Source organism: Neoarius graeffei, chromosome 4 (assembly GCF_027579695.1).
Source record: "Neoarius graeffei isolate fNeoGra1 chromosome 4, fNeoGra1.pri, whole genome shotgun sequence".
In the NCBI taxonomy this organism is placed as follows: Eukaryota; Metazoa; Chordata; class Actinopteri; order Siluriformes; family Ariidae; genus Neoarius; species Neoarius graeffei.
The window spans coordinates 23,415,607-23,436,899 of NC_083572.1; the positions used below are offsets into that span (position 1 = coordinate 23,415,607).

The window sequence follows — 21,293 nt, forward strand, 5'->3', positions numbered from 1 at the left end:
TCTTGTAGTCAATCCAGGCAGTGCACAGGTTGGTCTGTCTCTTCTTACAGTCTCGGGCGACTGTTCTATCGACCAGTAGCTGGTGCTTGGCTCCTCTGGTGTTACTGCCAATCCCTTTCTGTGCCTCGCTCATGTATTGAGCCACGTGCTTACTCATTTTTGCCGCAATGATGCCTGACAGGGCCTTCCATGTTGTGCAGAGACAGGTAATTGGCCGGTAGTTGGATGGGATGGGTCCCTTCTGGGGGTCCTTCATGATTAGGACTGTCCTGCCTTGGGTTAGCCATTCTGGGTGGGTTCCATCCCTCAGCAGCTGGTTCATCTGTGCTGCTAGGCGTTCATGGAGTGCAGTTAGCTTCTTCAGCCAGTACGTATGGATCATATCGGGGCCTGGTGCTGTCCAGCTCTTCATCTTTGACACTCTTTCTTGGATGTCTGCCATTGAGATGGTTACTGGTTCTTGTTCTGGGAGGTTGCTGTGGTCAGCTCTTAGGTCCACTAACCATTGGGCATCGGTGTTGTGTGATGCCGTTCTTTCCCATATGTCTTTCCAGTATTTTTCCACCTCAGCTCTTGGTGGGTCTGACCGGTTGTTGTTCCCCTGCCACTGAGAGTACACCTTGGCTGGTTCAGTGGAGAACAGCTTGTTTATTCTCCTGGCCTCTCCCTCCTTGGTGTATCTCTTCAACCGGGTGGCCAGAGCTGTTAGTCGCTGTTTGGCAGTTTCGAGTGCCTCTGGTATGGAGAGTGAGTTGTACTTCCTGGGTGCCCCTTTATTCACCATGTTCCCTTTCTGTAGTTCAGCTAGCTGGCTAACTTCTCTCCGTGCTGCCTTTATCTTGGCCTCTAATCGTCTCTTCCATGGTGGATACTGTTTGTTATGTCCCGAGCCCACCTTGTGTCCAAGCATGTCCATGATTACTGTTGCTGTACTGTGTATCAGCTTGTTGGTTTCAGTGATGGTTCTTGTGGAGATTGTCTTCAGAGCAGCATTCACATCTACTAGTAGATCTTCTGAAGGTACTTGGCAACTCAGCTTCGGTATTCGTCGGGGGCTCCAGGTTTCCAGTTGGGTCACGATCTTCCTTCTCAGGTCAGCAGCTCTTGTGTTGAGGCTGTTAGCTGTTGGGGCTTGGTACCCAATCTCCGGTTGTGGGGATGATGACATCTCCCCGCTGACCTGTCTTCCTGGCTCCCCCTTGCCGTAGCATCGTTGTTGTATTTCATTAATCTCTAGTTGTGATAGTAGATTTCGATTACGGATGTTGGAACACTGGGCTAATAGCTGTTTCTTTGTTAGCCTTGATTGTGGGTTTCGAAGTATCCAATGGTCCCACATTCGCTGCATGTATCCCCTCTCTCTGGGACTGCTTGTATAGTAGCATTCCAGCAACTCCGTATTTTCTGTCCTCGTCCATCGATGTCTTGTTCCAGTAGCCCATTTCTCATCAGTTTGCCCTGGTTCCCTAGCAACTGACGCAGACCTTGTTGACCCGGGCGACGTCTGAGCCGGTATGACTATCAGTTATGTCTTCACTCATTCCTGAGGTAGGCCGATATATCATGAGGGGCCTAAGGACCCTTACTGGATGATGTTTTGCCCCGACCGGGATTCGAACCCCGATCTCCTGCGTCGTAGTCAGTGAGCATTACCACTGTACTATATATATATACCAGTGGCTGGATAATGCAGGACTGACAGACAGCACAGAGGCACTAATCATGGCAGCACAAGAACAGGCCATAAGCACAAGAGCCATAGAGGCCAGGATCTACCAGAGTAGATCAGACCCAAGATGCAGACTGTGCAAAGAAGCCCCTGAAACAGTCCAGCACATAGTAGCAGGGTGTAAGATGCTAGCTGGATCAGCGTACATGGAGAGGCACAACCAAGTGGCTGGGATAGTATACAGGAACATCTGCAACCAGTATGGAATAGAAGTACCCAAGTCCCAATGGGCCATACCACAGAAGGTGGCTGAGAACAACAGGGCCAAGGTTCTGTGCGACTTCAGCTTCCAGACTGACAAACAGATCCTGGCTAACCAACCGGACATAGTGGTGATGGACAAAGAGCAGAAGAGGGTGGTGGTGATAGATGTGGCGATCCCAGCTGACGCCAACATCAGGAAGAAGGAACATGAGAAACTTGAGAAGTATCAAGGGTTGAAAGAGCAGCTGGAACGGATGTGGAAGGTCAAGGGTTGCGTGGTCCCCGTGGTAGTGGGGGCACTTGGGGCAGTAACCCCCAAACTGGGAGAGTGGCTCCAGCAAATCCCAGGAACAACATCTGAAGCCTCAGTCCAGAAGAGCGCAGTCCTAGGAACATCGAAGATACTGCGCAGAACCCTCAAACTCCCAGGCCTCTGGTAGAGGACCCGAGCTTGAGGATGACATGGATACCACCCCCCCGGGGGTGAGAAGGAGATTTTATACACACACTGACTATAAATGTTATTCCTTAAGGGAATAATCTGCTCTAACTCCATAATTCTTTTTTAATATTATTGTCTTTGTCATTTGATTTTGCAGAATGACACCCCACTGTCTGCAGAAGAGGACAGTCCATCTACTTCACAGGCCCAGGCCACTGCTTTGCCAGGGATGGCAGAAGAGTCAGAGGTATCCTCCTCCCAACCTCCTTCAAAGAGGTCAGCCATGGCAGAACTTTTTGGCTCACTGTTCAAAGTTGACCAAAGGAACCAGCTTAATTTGCAACAGCAGGTGAAGGAAGAAGTCAGTGGTTACATGGCAAAGGACCGCACCTCAGTTGACTCTGACCCGCTTTCCTGGTGGAAAAGGCATGAGTCTGTTTATCCTAATCTAGCCGTATTGGCAAAAAGTTACCTGGCCATACCTGCCACTTCAGTACCCAGTGAAAGGGTTTTTTCAACAGCAGGTGACATAGTCAGTGCCACCAGATCGGCACTCAGCACTGAGAGTGTAGACAAACTTGTTTTTTTGAAGAAAAACCTTAAAGTTCAATGAAGGTGGACAGTACACAGCTGTACACAGTTGATTATTGTGAAATGCAAATGTTTTAAACAGTGTTATGTTGTGATCTGTGAGGCCTATAGAGATCTTGCAGTCACGTGACCGGAAAGTTAACAGCCACCATCTTGTCGGTAAAAAACACAGCTGAATACTGCTGCACTCGTGTACAGAATGGATCAATTTCAACCGACGGACTACACGGCTCATTTTTCTAATGAACAGATAACTAGATATATGTCTAAAATAAACGATCTACAGATTAGTGACCCTTATGGCTTACCGGACGTAGTTTTCACGACCGTGTCAGTGGATATTGAACTGCCAGAGGTGGAATACCCAGACGTGTATAATTACCTCATTAACTTTCCTTCGCTGTTCAGTGGTGAAGCACTGCGTGCTTATCAATCTCTGGACAGTTATCTTTACAGAAATTCAGGATTTGTCAGCCGCGGCATCTTGTAAACAAGAAAATAATCCTCATTGGACGGGTAAGTCACTTAAGTATTGAGTACTAATACTAGATATATCAGTAGTATAGCACTGACCAGCCGATTATAGAATAGAATAAGGTAATCCCAGCTGTAATTCCAAATCGTTCGTCTTGTTTACCATGGATCTGGCGTTGGAGAGGTAGAGGCTTGGCAGTGGAGGTTTGAGTGGCTGTTTTCTGAGCTTAGTCAACAGGCCGGCTCTGCCTGCAGCCTCGCTTTTGCTTCCTCTCGCCTCCTTCAACTGCCAGACCCGATAACAATCCACGGAGACCCCGCTGGTCTCGCTATCTCGTCCGGAATGTTGTACATGCGATGGAAATCGCTACAAACCGTCATTTTCTGCTGGAAACCAATGTCCAGTAAGTCCATACGGTTGTAGTGGATATTGAAGTCCGATACAGACGAACAACACGCAAAAATACACACAAAAAACAAACAACGTGCACAAGTAGGGAGAGCTTGTAGCCGCAGCCGTTGTAGTAGAATTGTATATAGTAGGGTTTTCCAGAAGAAAAGGTAGAAGTAGAACCAGAAGTAGAAGGTGGAAATATGGCATTTGACCGACAAGATGGTGTTTGTTACAATCTGGATCGGCTGTGACGTCACATGCAAGATCTCTATAGCTCATGTTCACTGAGCTACGTGAATGTAAAAAAGTGTTTAGGCACTCGTGCGTATTGTGTTAACACACAATACGCACGAGTGCCTAAACACCCAAAAAGGTCATGTGTTGCACTGATGCACCTATCAATATATGACTATTCATGTACATCAATATATGACAATTCAATGTGGTGCTTGCTCACTTGTTTTACTTACAGAAAGTTGCAGCTATCTCAGCTGGGGATTTAAACAATAAAAAGCTGCCTTTGAGGATAGCCTTTTGGTTATGTTTTTTTTTTTCCTGAACTGTACCGAAAATGTACCGAACCTTAGGGTCAGAACTGAGGTACGTACCGAACCGTGAGTTTTGTGTACCGTGCCACCCCTAATAGGAATCATTGTATATAAAATCACTTCATTTTGCTTTAAGTTATTGAACTTATTTAAATTTATTTTATTTTTATTTATTCTTTTTTAAAGACTATTTTATCTTCTATTTTTAGACATGTTTACTTCTTCCTTGATTCAGGAGCTTGGTTGCAATTTCCCTCCGGGGATTAATAAAGTAATTCTGATTCTGATTCTATACAACTATTCACTTTAGATGCACCGAACACGTTCGCTTGTTAAATCTGAAAACCTTGACTTATACAGTTTGCTGTTTGAGGAGGGGAAAAAAAAAAAAAAGTTAGCCTTCTAACTTGCTGCTAACAAAAAAACGAATATGGGACATTCGTTTTTCAACTTCAACCATCTAAGGGTCAACTTCCGTGGACACAGTTTCATGCAACGCGGACATACTCATGGGCGTCTCCAAAGTATACCCGATTTTCTGCTGTTGTGGACGCATCTCCGTTTTTCTCAACAAGGAGTTTTAGCCTGTAAACCCACTGCTCTGAGGAAATTTATTCCCACACCATTCTGTAAATTCTTGAAACTGTTGTGGAAAAGATTCGAGATGATCAGCAGTTTATGAAATACTCAAACAAGCCCATCTGCTACTAACATTCATGCCATGATGAACATCCAAGAGATCACATTTTTCTTCATTCTGATGTTTGATATGAACATTACCTGAAGCTCTTGACCTGTATCTGTATGTTTTTTTTTTTTTTAAACTGTGCTGCTGGCACATAATTGACTGAATTGATAACTGCATGAATGTGCAGGTGTTCCTAATAAAGTGGATGGTGAGTGTACATGTTTATACAATCTTGATTAAACTGCTTTGAAAATGTTAAAACATTAATTTCAATGAATCATGAAACTCAGTCTGCACTAATGGGCACACATACTTTCCTCCCAGGGCTTCACCCCCTTCACTGCACCTACTGTCCACAATCCCAAATAATCACCCATTTAAAAATACTTTTAAAACTCAAGAAATGTGTACTTTGCTCTTAATCTTCAGTATAAGATAGGAGCAATTTTTCTGATTTCTGAAGACCAGACCTGGTTCCAGACTCATAAAGGAGCAGAAAAAAGCCCCAGTAAGAAGAAAGCTCTCACCGTGCCCAGTAGGAGAACTCATAGTGGAATGGTTCATGAAGCTCCTCTGGTTTCTCCTTTACAGGTTGTCCCATGTCTTCTCCTCGCTCTTCCCGCTCTTTCTTACGAGCTGCGATCTCCAGTAGCTGCTGCTCATGCCGCTGTTCCTCAGCTGAGCGCAGAGGTCCCAGGACAAGAGCAGGCTCACTTTCGATGGATGACCTGAGATTGGGTAAGAGGCATGTTTGCTTTTAAAAGGGACAGGAGCACTTTAAAATGATCAAAATCATATGTATTCCCCCCCCCCCCCCCCACTCACTTTATAGTAACTGTGACATCCAGCATTTTGTCTGTGGTGATGAGTCCAGTCATGTGGTGCCTAACAGCAGTCAGGGTTAAGATACTGGGTGAAGATCTGGAAAAAAATTCCCAGGGACAGAGATTAACACTGATGGTACAAAAATCAGTGCACACAGTGAAATTTCAAATAGTGGGTCCAGATTGCTGGTATGATTTGCTGCATTCTGTAAACTTTTTTTTTTTTTAAACTTAAGGTTTTATACATGCTGTTCCCTCCCTAGTCCTTACACAGCCCAACTAATAGGAGTGTTTACATTTACCAGCTCTGGAATAGCTAATGATGCTCAAGAGCAAGAAACCTCTTACATTAGCATTAGCCACCCTCATTTCACAGATGACAGATTTGTAAACTAATTTCTGTCTCTCTGTCTAGCTAATATTAGCCAGCTAACTTGTGCTTACCTTAAACTAGCTACACTGTCTGTGACTTTGTACGATTATTTATGGATAAAAATTGAGGATGATTAGATACTTATGCAAATTAAATTTAGCAAGCAAGCTTAGCATGTCTAAAAACTGATAACACGGCTGTTGGTCTTGTGTAAAGGCTTTCAATAGTCATTTAGTGGCCATGTTTTATCCAACATCAACCCAACATTCATGTCCGTCTTAAAATTTCTGGTCAACTCAAATATTTACTTGGTGCAGTCAAACAAAATTTAGCCATAGTGTGATGGCAGTCTCATGAAAAGCGCATCATCTATCAAGCGGACAATATTACTTTTCCCTCCTGTTAGGTAACAGTACATTTCTTTCATCAAGTCAATATACATGCAGTGATGCTTTTCCTTTGATGTTACATATGTTACCAGCAGTGTGGGGTATGTCCCATTTCACATATAAAGTGGTACAGCACACAAGCATTTCCATATTAATCTTACAGAACAGGAAGAAAGCAACCTGTTTAATAGCAAGGGGTTGGAAAAATTCAGTTGTAAAATGTACTACAACCAATTTTGGTATATACATACGTGCTATAAGTGTAATAATCCTGTTCAAACTGATGACAGGAACGTGGAGTCACTTTGTACACTCCTACAAGGAGAAAAATGTAGTAATGACAGCAGTTACATAAAACAAGAGATTGCTTTCTTCAGCTGGGTAAAATAATCATCACAGAAACCTGGTTTAGACAGACAGAAGCGATTGACTCCTTTTGAGAGATTGTAGACACCAACATTCTCAGGTTTGCTGCCATCTTGGAAGAATTCCTTAAGGACGAAACACACACACACACACACACACACACACACACACACACACACACACACCATTATTTTCCTTATATTATTGGGGATAGATTAGGGATAAAATTGGCTCATGTCTTGGGTCATTCAGATTCTGTAAAGCTGCTTTGGGACAATGTCTATTGTTAAAAGCATGATACAAATAAACTTGACTTATACGGTCACTGGTGTTAAAGGAGGATGTGAAAATAAAACACACTGTTATAATTACAAATTTATAATAACGGTAAACATCAAAAATGCTCACTAGTGTGATGGCATGGGACAGGGAACAGCGCAGCATGTAGCCTGTCTGTCTAAACTCCACTCCCTCCACATCCAAGTCCAGCACCTCCACTTCGACTGACTTGTGTTTCCAGCACCACTCCTCATGGGTAATGGACACTGATAGATAAAGCACTTTATATTAACTTTGCATAAGCTCTCACACATGTAGCCATAAGTTTTCCTGTGTCACACAGTGAAGTGCATTAGTTGTGTTTGATTCTAAATACATTAACTGTTTATTTTTATTATGCTTTTTTTATAGACTGCTTCAAAGAGTTAAACTATAATACATTTACTGTGAATGTTTGTTCCACAGGCATTCTAGTGGCACCATTTTTAATGAAAAGCTGTCAAAACAAAAGGACTGTCAAAAAAAGCAAAAAACTTCTCATCTCCAATAAAGCAAAAAGTATATACAAAATCATCAATAAATGATTTGTCATTACCAGGTCATTTGGAACATGAACTTGAGAAAACAGATCTGTAACTTTCCCCTCACGTGCATCACCAGAAAGACACCTGAAACTTGTAGTTTGTATGTTTGCAATTACATTCTTAGCTGAAGGGGAGGAAATATTTGCTCTTGTAATGATAGCATCTGTATCGTGTGGTGTTGGAACAAGTCAAATGCTGTCTAAAACATACTCGGCATGGTTCACTGCTAAGAAGGAAGGGGAAATTGAGAATGGACACTGTACGTATATAGCCGGGTGAGCTAGCTAGCAGATTAAAGTTCTTGTTTGGCAAACACTTTTACAGCTCCGTATTCACCTCTTGAGGTTACAACATGCAGATTGCACTGATCTCTCGTTTTAAAGTTTGTTACAACCTGATACGGTTTGTTACATCAACACTACTGTCAAATTTATAATATTTCATACATGTTGAAAAACAAGTTTGTTCCTGGCCTGAGGGAACATCCAGCATCTGAAATCACAAGAGCTTACTTTAATTTGCATATTCCTTCATTAAATAGATTTACCAGGCACATAATAGGTACTTAGAGTATGGCTCTTCAATAATGTTTCGAATGTTGTTCAACATCAATCGGATATATTCTACAAACAGCTATGCCACTTCCTTCGATTATGAATATTAATTTTTAAACTGCTTATATTGTAATGCCTGGTTTTGTAACTTGAAGCACTGTGTACAAAAGATTCCCTGCAATGTATCCCCTGTGAATGTTTATACCATAATATTACAGCATCCTCAACCAGAAATGCACGCATACAGTTCTCTGTGGCTTTCATCTTACCTTTGTATTTTCCAGGCAGGACTTCACTGAATGAAAAGCTGACTACTTCACTGCTGCTGGAAAGCTGAATGTTCTGCCTCTCACCCAGTCTGCTTATAGGCTGGAGTATTACTACCAGATCTCCACATGCAGCTGAGGGATCCATGAAGAGGGGAAAAAAAAACCTTTAGTTTTTACTTTCTCGTTTATTATTGATCTTTTTGATCTGCCTGTGAGAATGTGCATCACAGAACTCAAGTGCCTACATGTGGCACTTTCTCTGCATGCTAATGAATACCTCTGTGTGCATGCAATCCACTGCACATTGCACTCATTTTGAACAACCACACTCACCGATACTGCTCTGCATGCTCAGGTCAGCGACCTTCATGCTCTCAAAGATACTGTTTAAACAGCATAAAATGTTCTATAAGGTTACTCATATTGCAGGAAGATGCTGTAGTTCCTCCTCTTGATATCTTCACAAAACAAACATCATTTGCAGTCTGCTTTGCTTTGATTTAGGGATGTCCATTTCGGATTTTTCTCGTCACCGATAGTCGACATTCCTTAAATCAATTAACCATTAACCGATTTAATTTAAAAAAAAAAAGTAGGCCTATTTGGAATTGATGAGTGACCATGACACCAATAGAAAAAATGCTTTAGACATTAAAAGTGCTTTATCTCCCCCCCCACCACACACACACGTGCAAACAACTCATAACTTATGTAAATAATTAACAAGTCGTTGCTAGATTTTGCAATGAACAAAAACTTTTAATTCTCCAGCACCAAATGGGCTTAACCGGCAGGTCCGGCAGCCTACATCTCCCGTGTAGGAAAAAAAAAAAAAAAAAGTAAAATTCAGCCTATTAAAATGAACAGCAAGTGGGTACATTTTCTAATGTATAAGCAGGGAGAGTGCTGTAACGAAAACTAGTGCCGCTATTGGGTATATTGATTCATTAATTTAATTCATGATGAACAGCCAACGTCTTAACAAAACGGAAAGCTGTGTCACTTTCACACCTCCCAAAAACAACAACAAAACCACAACACCCCACACCCCTATAGCTTATTTCAACCAGGGCAACCTGGTTACTGATTTTTATTTAGAAATGGCAACATGTCAACATGCTGTGGAGCTAATCTTGAACACTGTCCATGTACTGCGAGACCTGCGGCAGAGAATACCCATTCAGATGGCACCAATGTCCCTGGCATGCTCCTGAAAACCCTCTATACAAACCACACGAATGGACAAAATGTCTTTCTCCACCATTAAACAAATCCGAGTTATTTCTTCAGATCTCCAGGAATCACATCTTCGCCTGACTAACATGGAGGGCAAAGCTTGTTGTCAATCACACAATGCTTAGGGTTGTTTACTTCACTAGTACCGGCTAGTGGCCTAGTGGTAGCGTGTCCGCCTCTCGATCGGGAGTTCTATTCACAGTCGGGTCATACCAAAGACCATCATAAAAATGGTAGCTACTACCATCTGGCAAGGCACGCTGCAATACAGATGCGAGTGGGGAGTTAAACTCTCGTGGTTACCAGAGGACTAGCCCCCCACTGTAACCCTAGCTACGTAATAGGCGAGAGGCCGAGGGCTGTGGAAACGGAGATCTGCGCCGCTTGATGCGCCACACAGCGCAGGAAGGACTTTAACTTAACTAACTTACTTCACTAGTGGTACTGAATTGCGGTTGTACTACTGCTATATTTCAACCCTGCACAACATGGCTTGCATATAACCTTTTATAACGCTTTTTTTTTTTAAATGAACCGTTTAACTGATAGTATTAATTGGTTAAAACTCTATCAGTTAAACAGTGAATTCTGAACATCTCTACTTTGATTGCCATTACTAGTTGTGGAATACAAAACATATTATCATCATGTCATCTGTTCATTAGTGTAACAAAGTACACTAGGTTTATGTCACACTGAATTACATGATATCAGATGCTGGTCTCAGAGCATTTTTTCCAAGTACACGTTAATGGGCATGCCATCAGACATCTGTCTAGATGAATCCCCAAAGTAAATTTTAAAAATTATTTCCCAACACGACAATAATTACATCCTCCAAAGTCATTTTACCATTCACTGAATATTACCTTCCTACTGCAGAATAACTCATGTCTGAGAGAAGTATGGCACATGACAAATGTTCTACAATTCTTCTTGCAATAACCTTTCTTCCAGAGAGGTCCCCAAAGCTCTTATTGCGGCTTTAAATTACCATGAACTGAGACTTGCTGGTTAAATTATCTGAAAATTTTAGCCGGGGGTCTGGGGGCTGCAGGCCCCCAGCTGGTCCAGGGCAGCGCCCTGGTGGGGGGACAAGGGGGGGGCGAAGCCCCCCAAAGCTCCTGGGTTCTGGGGTTTTCTGACTTAAAAATTGTACTAAAATGGCAAGCAAACACACAAGAAAAAACTTGTCATGATTAACAAATTCAAGCCAATTTAATGGTCAACATGCAACTCTGAGCCCCTCTAGTAAATTCAATGATTCTTAGCTGACAAAAACCCAAAACATGAAATCTAAAAATGTCATTCTAAATTAAATCATCTGCATTAGAATAAATAGAAAATTGTATAAGGAAAAACAAAATTTATACTTTCAATTACTGTAGAAGTTGAACATACCTAAATGTGCCTTTTCAAACAAACATGATGCAACATAAGAATTCATCCACCGTTATTTATTAAACTCTATTGCTCCTGGTAGTCTCCCGGTTTGCTTCTTATGTATGGCAACTTCTAATATTTGATTAAGTTACTGTACACCCCGTTTAGACAGGGTAACAGGATTGACACAAAAAAATTAGTCATGCATAGACTACTTACCAAAACTGAAATTTTTAAGTAAATATTCTCAGATTCAGTTCATTCTGCCATCCATATAAAAGGTGAGAATATGTAGATCCTTGGCAACAAATAATTTCAATAATAGCTTTTGGGAGCATTTATTTTTGTTATGTGATTAATCACGGTAACAGAACTGACACAAACCTCTGGGACAGGTACAAAAATTAACAAAACATAAAAAAAATATCTTTTCTTAATGGCATTTTCAATTTGTGACATCATATGTCCATTGTGGTTTCCACAGTCTTGTCGTTGAACGTGAAAAGGTTTCAATTCCACCTTTGTCTAACATTAAGAATCATGTCTGAAAAAAAGTCTCTTTTCAGTGGGACAGCCATTTTTGCTCATTTTCGACCCTACAATTTGCTACAAAATACACATTTATGAACCAAAGTAGTCAAATTTTGAAATGTAAGGTAGAACTGATAATGTTTTATCATATGAGACCATAAAAAGGTTTTAGAAATCTCAAAATGTAAACAAAACACGTCCGGACAAAAAAAAAATACGTTTTCTGTGAAATTGACTCATATACAGAACTGTACAGTGTTCACTCACTTGAGGATTTTCATATGCAAGAATAAAAATCACTTTTTCACTAAACAACATTCACAAAAAATGTGTTTGCAATTAATTGGGATCCACTGTTTTTATCATTTCAACCGCGCATCAGACCCTCGGCCAATTGAAAATGTCTTTCATGCACTTTTCTCCCTCATGAGAATTTTGAAAAGTTGGCATGTATTATTTGCACTAACATTTTAATATTGAATAAACAAATCAAAATTGTCTATAATTACCTTACATCCATGCTGTGGGAAAAGTTTTGAGCGAAAATTAAAACTAACTTCGAGTGAAAAAGGTGAAATAATCTGTGATGAAGTTGGCAGAGACTCTGAGGTAAAGTGAGAGGAGGCGGGGGGGGTCAAGCATCACTGCCGCCTCACAGACTCACTTTCCCGGGTTAAACTCCCACCACTCCCCCTCTCTCTAGCTTTTGTTTTGTTTTCACTGAGTAACCATTTTGATTTGTAAACTAGAGCCGTGATTTAAACTGCTGTTTCTTCGGACGTAACTAAAACAAACTGAAATAAAAACCGCCCCTTCTTTTCTCCTCAGAAGATTTAGCCTCCGATGCTAACCTTTTCACCACAGCTTTCATAGCGTGCGCATGCACATCCAGGAAGCAAAAGATGAAGCGAGGCCCCGTTGCCACGGCAACCTTCGTCACCCCGCGAAAACATACCCAACTGTCGCACGTGCAGTGACACCATCACCACTCACAGGTTTATTATGGGGAAAGAAATGAGCTTTTTTCTTCTTCCCCATGTTTATTTACTTTAAAAACACACACACACACACACCAAACTGATGATCAGGTGCATCTTTACGCTCGATCACGGAGGCTGCCATCTTTCAACTCTTTGTTTGAAGCGAGCTTACGTACAGCTATCTAACAAGCACGTTCATTGGTTGTTACAGGGCGATGGGCCAATCACGTACCTCGTTTCATCTCAATGACGGAATTACTGAAAGTCGGAACGAATAGGCTATGAATGCGGATTTTTGAGCGAAAAATCGGAACATTTTTTTTTTTCAAATTTTGAGGTGAAAAAAGCGGAATTCCGCGAATTCGCGGAAAAATCACATCCCTGTTTAAACTTTTGCAAAGCGTCTTGTAGCATATCAAATCAAAATCAAATCAAGTTTATTTGTATAGCGCTTTTAACAATAAACATTGTCACAAAGCAGCTTTACAGAATTTGAACGACTTAAAACATGAGCTAATTTTATCCCTAATCTATCCCCAATGAGCAAGCCTGTGGCGACGGTGGCAAGGAAAAACTCCCTCAGACGACATGAGGAAGAAACCTCGAGAGGAACCAGACTCAAAAGGGAACCCATCCTCATTTGGGCAACAACAGACAGCCTGACTATAATATTAACAGTTTTAACGGGTATAACCCTCAACTGTCCTCATGGGGCCGTCCTTCACAGGAGCGGTGTGATAAAACTCCGACCAGACAGTGGGCACCAGGATGGATCAAGCAGGTCCGAGGGGCAGAAGAGGCCAGCATCTCAATTCCAGGATCAACATGTAACTCAGAGGGACAGATTTGGGGGGGTGGGGGGAGAGAGAGAGAGAAAGAAAACACGTTGTTAGGTATGCCCTAAAAATGACAAGTATTAAATCTGTGTGGTAGGCTCGCAGAGACGAGAGTCTTTACATCAGGCATAACACACAACAATGGCATGTTAATATGGTAAAAAATATCATGACCTGCTCTGGCTGGATGCTTGATTGGGTGATGGGAGCACACTCCTCAGCAATGATGAGATGCAGATGGGACCCTTAGGGCTGGCCAAGACAATTCAGTTACATTTCACCGGGTCTGGGACATGCGACAGAATGTCTGACGGCCGATTCCCTGCAGGCTACGATAGCCAGTCGAGGTCTCCACCCTCTCCACCAAAAGATTTCCTGTTGACTCCATGTAACTCAAAGGGACAGATTTGGGGTGGGGGGGAGGGAAAGAAAACACAGGTTGTTAGGTATGCCCAATGTCACCTGAATAAGTAGGAGCAGTATACATATTGCACCGAGTACAAGCAGGGACTCCGGCAACTAAGTATGACAGCATAACTAAAAGGAGAGAGCCAGAAGGTAACACAGGCATGAGGGAGCCCCGGGACATAAAGCAGCCAGCCACTACACCGTCAACAAACTCGAGTGAGCAAGCGAGTGGGGACTGACAGCATCCATACATCCCAGTTTACCAAAACACTATGTCTGATCTACTCCTTTACCTCATAAACACCATTAACAAAAGGCTTGACTAAACAGATATGTTTTCAGCCTAGACTTAAATGCTGAGACTGTGTCTGATTCCCGAATATTACTTGGAAGGCTGTTCCATAACTGTAGGGCTTTGTAAGAAAAGGCTCTGCCCCCTGATGTAGCCTTCACTATACGAGGTACCAGCAGATAGCCTGCACCTTTTGATCTAAGTAGGCGTGGCGGGTCATAGAGGAGCAGAAGTTCACTCAGGTACTGTGGTGCGAGACCATTTAGTGCTTTAAAGGTCAATAGTAGTATTTTATAATCAATACGAAATTTGACTGGGAGCCAATGCAGTGTGGATAAGACAGGTGTGATGTGGTCATATTTTCTAGTTCTAGTAAGGACTCTTGCTGCTGCATTTTGAACTAACTGGAGCTTGTTTATGCACTTATTGGAACATCCAGACAGTAAGGCATTACAATAATCCAACCTGGAGGTAACGAAAGCATGGACTAGTTTTTCTGCATCATGCAATGACATTAAATTTCTTATCTTTGCAATATTTCTGAGATGAAAGAAAGCTATCCGGGTGATGTTATCAATGTGAGTTTCGAATGAAAGACTGGGGTCAATAATCACTCCGAGGTCTTTTACTGCTGCACGTGAAGAAACAAAAAGGCCATCTAGAGTCAATGTGTAATCAGAAAACTTACTTCTAGCTGTATGTGGTCCTAGCACAAGTACTTCAGTTTTGTCAGATTTAAGCAGAAGGAAATTAATAAGCATCCAGTGTCTAATGTCCTTAACACATTCCTCAATTCTATTAAGCTGGTGTCTCTCATCAGGCTTTGCAGAGACATACAACTGTGTGTCATCAGCATAACAGTGGAAACTAATACAATGTTTACGAATAATATCGCCCAGAGGTAACATATATAGAGAAAAAAGCAGTGGACCCAAGACAGAACCTTGTGGAACACCAAACTTTACCTCAGTACGTCTAGAAATATCACCATTTATATCAACATACTGATAACGATCAGTTAGATAAGACCTGAGCCATGAGAGGGCCATTCCCTTAACTCCCACAACATTTTCTAGTCTATCCAGAAGAATGGAATGATCAATGGTATCAAATGCTGCACTAAGGTCAAGCAACACAAGTAGCGAGACACAGCCCTGATCAGACGCCAACAGTAGGTCGTTTACTACTTTAACCAGTGCTGTCTCTGTGCTATGATGAGGTCTAAATCCTGACTGATACATTTCATGGATGTTATTCCTATGTAAATATGAGCATAACTGCTGTGCCACAGCTTTTTCAAGGATCTTGGAGATAAAGGGGAGGTTTGATATTGGCCGATAATTAGACAGCTGACAGGGATCAAGGTCAGGTTTTTTAATCAGGGGTTTGATAACTGCTAGTTTAAAGGATTTGGGTACATAGCCAATCATAAGAGAAGAATTTATTATTTTTAGAAGCGGTTCAATTACTCCAGGCATTATCTGTTTGAATAGATGTGTCGGTAAGGGATCTAGTACGCAAGTTGAGGCTTTTGATGTAGAGATTAATGAAAGTAATTCAGTTTCTTTTAGGGGAGTAAAACATTCTAACTGATGATCTGATACAGTTATATTGTTAACTACAAGGTCACTTTCATTGTCTAACCTTAAATTAGTAGTTTGAATTTTTTGTCGGATATTCTCAATTTTGTCATTAAAAAAATTCATGAAGTCGTTGCTACTACATACTGCAGGTGTGCATGTGTTGATAGTGGACTTATTCCTGGTTAATTTTGCTATTTAACCAGCTATTTAGTATTAAATATTAAGTATAAGTATTTTGCTATTTAGTATTAAATAGGAATCTAGGATTATTTTTGTTATCTTCTATTAGGGAGGAGAAATATGTTGATCTCGCAGCACTAAGAGCTTTTCTATACTTCAGGAAGCTCTCCTTCCAAGCTAATTTGAACACTACCAATTTTGTTTGACGCCATTTACGTTCCAATTTTCGAGTGGTCTGTTTTAATGTGCGAGTGTCGTTATACCAGGGTGCTAATTTTTTGTCTCTGACCATTTTCCTTTTTAGAGGAGCTACATTATCTAAAGTATGGCGGAATGTTGACTCTAAGCATTCAGTTGCCTGATCAAGTTCTGCAGGGGCTGACAGTGACCCAATCAAAGTTGATAACTCTGGGAGATCATTTATAAAGCTCTGTGCAGTAGTTGACGTGAAAGTACGTTTAATACAGTAGCGTGGTGAGGTGCATATATTATTACTCAGACATATTTTGAATGAGATGAGGCAATGATCTGAGATAACTTCAGACTGTGGAAGTATGACTATATTGTCTACGTTTAATCTGAATCTGAATAGATCAAGGGTGTGACCACCATTATGGGTCGGTCCTATGACATTCTGCTTAATCCCAACTAAATCTAAGATGGACACAAACACGGTTTTTAAAGGGTCTTCTGGGTTATCGAAGTGAATATTAAAATCTCCGACAACTAAAGCTTTGTCTAAGGAAATAACCAGATCTGAGAGAAAATCTGCAAATTCAGAAAGAAACTCAGAATATGGCCCCGGAGGCCTGTAAATAATAAGCAATGGAATTAACTGGGTAGACTTATTTTTCGAGGCTACATACATTATATGAGTATGAAGAACTTCAAATGTATTAAATTTATAACTAGGTTTTTGTGTTACACCTAGATAATCGTTATAAATAACCGTGACGCCTCCTCCTCTGCCAGTTAGACAAGGCTGGTGTATATAACTGTATCCAGGAGGACTCGCTTCATTTAATGCTATATATTCATTTGGCTTAATCCATGTTTCTGTTAAACACAGTACATTAAACTCCTGATCAGTAATGAGTTCATTAACCATTAGCGCTTTAGATGTAAGAGATCTAATATTTAATAGCCCCACCTTTAGATCAAAGGTGCTGGCAGCAGCTGTACAGTCAGTATGATCTAATTTTATAATGATTAGGTTACTGGAACAAACTCGCTGAAAATTTCTACCTTTTTGTTGAGCTCGGGGAACAGACACAGTCTCGATGTAGTGGGCCCTGAGTGACGACTCTGTGCAGCTAGCAGACAGTTGGTTTAGCCTGTTCGTCTGCTCCCTGGCCTTGGCTCTGGATTGTCAGAAATTAACTAGGCCTGTTCTGAGACTATGACCTATGCTGCAGGAAATGAGAGCAGCACCTTCCTGAGTGGGATGGATACCGTCCCGCCCTAACAGGCCAATAGTGCCCTCAAAATTAGCCCAATTATCTATAAAGCCCACACTGTTTTCAGAGCACCACCTGGACAGCCAGCAGTTCAGCGACCATAACCTGCTGTAAGCTACATCGCCACGCCGCATTGGGATGGGGCCAGAGCATACTACAGCATCGGACATCGCCTTCGCTAATTTAAACACCTCTACAAAGTTACTCTTCGTAACCTCAGACTGACGAAGGCGTATATCATTAGCTCCTGCATGGATAACTATCTTTGAGAACCTGTGCTTGCCTAGGACCCTAAGATTACCTGCTATGTCCGGCGCCCTGGCTCCCGGTATACACCTGACTAAAGCTGCTGGTGCCCCTAAAGGCTGAGCTAATTTCACGTGCCGTATGATAGAGTCCCCTATAACCAGAGCTCTTTCAGGTTTCTCAGCAGGTGCATCACTAAGGAGAGCAAACCTGTTCGACACATGACGCGGAGAGGAGTGGTGCTCCCGTGGGCGAGCCACAGCGGTAGCTTTGGCTCTACGCTTATGCCGCCGAGCCGTCACCCATTCGCCCCGCTGTAAGGGCTCTAATGCCGGAGTTGGGGGATTGCTAACTCCACCTAGGGCGTCCAGACTTTCCCTAACAGAAACTACACTGTTCTCACGCTCACTAACCTGCTCTAAAGCCTGGACACGCGCTTCTAGCACTGTAATCTTCTCCGTCAGAGAGCTAACTAATCTGCACTTATCACAAATAAAGCTAATAAAGCTATCGCTAGTGACGGAGGAAGAATGACTAAACATCCTGCACTCAGCACACTGAACAGGCTGAAGGTGTGCCATAATGAAAAGATTCACGTACCTCAAATGAAGATCTGTTGATATTAAAGCAGATCAGATGTGGATGGCCTCCGCTTGTGGTCTTTACACAGGAGGAGAGAAAAAGAAAGCTTCCGATCTCGGCGTTCTTCCGAAAAAAAAAAGAGAAAAAAACGAAGAAAAAAAACGGAAAAAGGAAAGCAAAAGTGAAAAGTACAAAAATGAAAGCGACAGTACAATAAAAATGAAGAGGATACTGGAAATTTATTTGTAGAAAAAAAAAGTTAAAAAAGGATTAGTAATTAACGCCGGCACTCGCGGGAAAAAAGGACTCGGCGCGAACAACTCAGGAAGCATATGGCACCAAAATTTTAAGGAAATTGTTTATACCCATGGTGTCCACCTATACCACTATTCAGCTGCACATCTAACTCAATATAATAATAAATAAAACAATTAAAAAAAAAATACAGGACTTACCCAAACATGAGACCGTGCCAGAGACAACTGCTATGAACTGGGTAAAAAGCAGGTCATTAATTGGGTGGTCAATCAGGGAGATACTCAGAGAGTGAGGCTGCAAAGCAAGTCCCGCCTTGACTTCAGCCTCTGGTAAAGCCACCTATGCAGGCAACATAATGAAAAACATTATTAGCAAGAGAATGTATAATTACAACCCCGATTCCAAAAAAGTTGGGACAAAGTACAAATTGTAAATAAAAACGGAATGCAATGATGTGGAAGTTTCAAAATTCCATATTTTATTCAGAATAGAACATAGATGACATATCAAATGTTTAAACTGGGAAAATGTATCATTTAAAGAGAAAAATTAGGTGATTTTAAATTTCATGATAACAACACATCTCAAGAAAGTTGGGACAAGGCCATGTTTACCACTGTGAGACATCCCCTTTTCTCTTTACAACAGTCTGTAAATGTCTGGGGACTGAGGAGACAAGTTGCTCAAGTTTAGGGATAGGAATGTTAACCCATTCTTGTCTAATGTAGGATTCTAGTTGCTCAACTGTCTTAGGTCTTTTTTGTCGTATCTTCTGTTTTATGATGCGCCAAATGTTTTCTATGGGTGAAAGATCTGGACTGCAAGCTGGCCAATTCAGTACCCGGACCCTTCTTCTACGCAGCCATGATGCTGTAATTGATGCAATATGTGGTTTGGCATTGTCATGTTGGAAAATGCAAGGTCTTCCCTGAAAGAGACGTCGTCTGGATGGGAGCATATGTTGCTCTAGAACCTGGATATACCTTTCAGCATTGATGGTGTCTTTCCAGATGTGTAAGTTGCCCATGCCACACGCACTAATGCAACCCCATACCATCAGAGATGCAGGCTTCTGAACTGAGCGCTGATAACAACTTGGGTCGTCCTTCTCCTCTTTAGTCCGAATGACACGGCGTCCCTGATTTCCATAAAGAACTTCAAATTTTGATTCGTCTGACCACAGAACAGTTTTCCACTTTGCCACAGTCCATTTTAAATGAGCCTTGGCCCAGAGAAGACGTCTGCGCTTCTGGATCATGTTTAGATACGGCTTCTTCTTTGAACTATAGAGTTTTAGCTGGCAACGGCGGATGGCACAGTGAATTGTGTTCACAGATCATGTTCTCTGGAAATATTCCTGAGCCCATTTTGTGATTTCCAATACAGAAGCATGCCTGTATGTGATGCAGTGCCGTCTAAGGGCCCGAAGATCATGGGCACCCAGTATGGTTTTCCAGCCTTGACCCTTACGCACAGAGATTCTTCCAGATTCTCTGAATCTTTTGATGATATTATGCACTGTAGATGCTGTTCACTGTTCAAACTCTTTGCAATTTTACACTGTCAAACTCCTTTCTGATATTGCTCCACTATTTGTCGGCACAGAATTAGGGGGATTGGTGATCCTCTTCCCATCTTTACTTCTGAGAGCCGCTGCCACTCCAAGATGCTCTTTTTATACCCAGTCATATTAATGACCTATTGCCAATTGACCTAATGAGTTGCAATTTGGTCCTCCAGCTGTTCCTTTTTTGTACCTTTAACTTTTCCAGCCTCTTATTGCCCCGTCCCAACTTTTTTGAGATGTGTTGCTGTCATGAAATTTCAAATGAGCCAGTATTTGGCATGAAATTTCAAAATGTCTCACTTTCGACATTTGATATGTTGTCTATGTTCTATTGTGAATACAATATCAGTTTTTGAGATTTGTAAATTATTGCATTCCATTTTTATTTACAATCTGTACTTTGTCCCAACTTTTTTGGAATCGGGGTTGTACATTTCAGATTCAATTTTAGCAACTTGTTTAGATGTAGGAGGGTTGAGCTAATAGAGACATACCCCAGGAGACTTGCAGCTGTCATTGCAGCAAAAGGTGGCTCTACAAAGTATTAACTTTGGGGAGGTGAATCCTTATGCACACTCCAGGTTTCTGGTTTTTCATTTTATTGTTTGTGTCACAATAAAACAACAATGTTCATCTTTAAAGTTGTAGGCATGTTGTGTAACTCTTTTAGTACCATTTGAGTTACACAACATGCCTACAACTTTAAAGATGAACATTGTTGTTTTATTGTGACACAAACAATAAAATGAAAAACCAGAAACCTGGAGTGTGCATAAGGATTCACCTCCCCAAAGTTAATACTTTGTAGAGACACCTTTTGCTGCAATGACAGCTGCAAGTCTCCTGGGGTATGTCTCTATTAGCTCAGCACATCTAGCTACTGGGCTTTTTGCCCATTCTTCAAGGCAAAACTGCTCCAACTCCTTCAAGTTAGTGTACAGCAATCTTCAAGTTATGCCACAGATTCTCAATTGGATTGAGGTCTGAGCTTTGATTAGGCCATTCCAAGACATTTAAAATGCTTCCCTTTAAACCACTCCAGTGTA

General features: G+C 41.6%; 1 protein-coding gene across 1 annotated transcript in view; it reads right to left on the reverse strand.

Moving 5' to 3' along the window:
- The window catches only part of nomo (nodal modulator), a 150,125-nt gene that overhangs the window by 53,490 nt on the left and 75,342 nt on the right, over positions 1 to 21,293 (reverse strand). The window contains exons 13-19 of the mRNA XM_060919051.1: positions 18,878 to 19,019; positions 8,709 to 8,840; positions 7,431 to 7,567; positions 7,060 to 7,147; positions 6,908 to 6,971; positions 5,896 to 5,991; positions 5,598 to 5,798 (exon numbers count right to left, since the gene is read on the reverse strand). Of these exons, the coding sequence (XP_060775034.1) occupies positions 5,598 to 5,798; positions 5,896 to 5,991; positions 6,908 to 6,971; positions 7,060 to 7,147; positions 7,431 to 7,567; positions 8,709 to 8,840; positions 18,878 to 19,019 (860 nt within the window). The remainder of the gene's footprint in view (positions 1 to 5,597; positions 5,799 to 5,895; positions 5,992 to 6,907; positions 6,972 to 7,059; positions 7,148 to 7,430; positions 7,568 to 8,708; positions 8,841 to 18,877; positions 19,020 to 21,293) is intronic.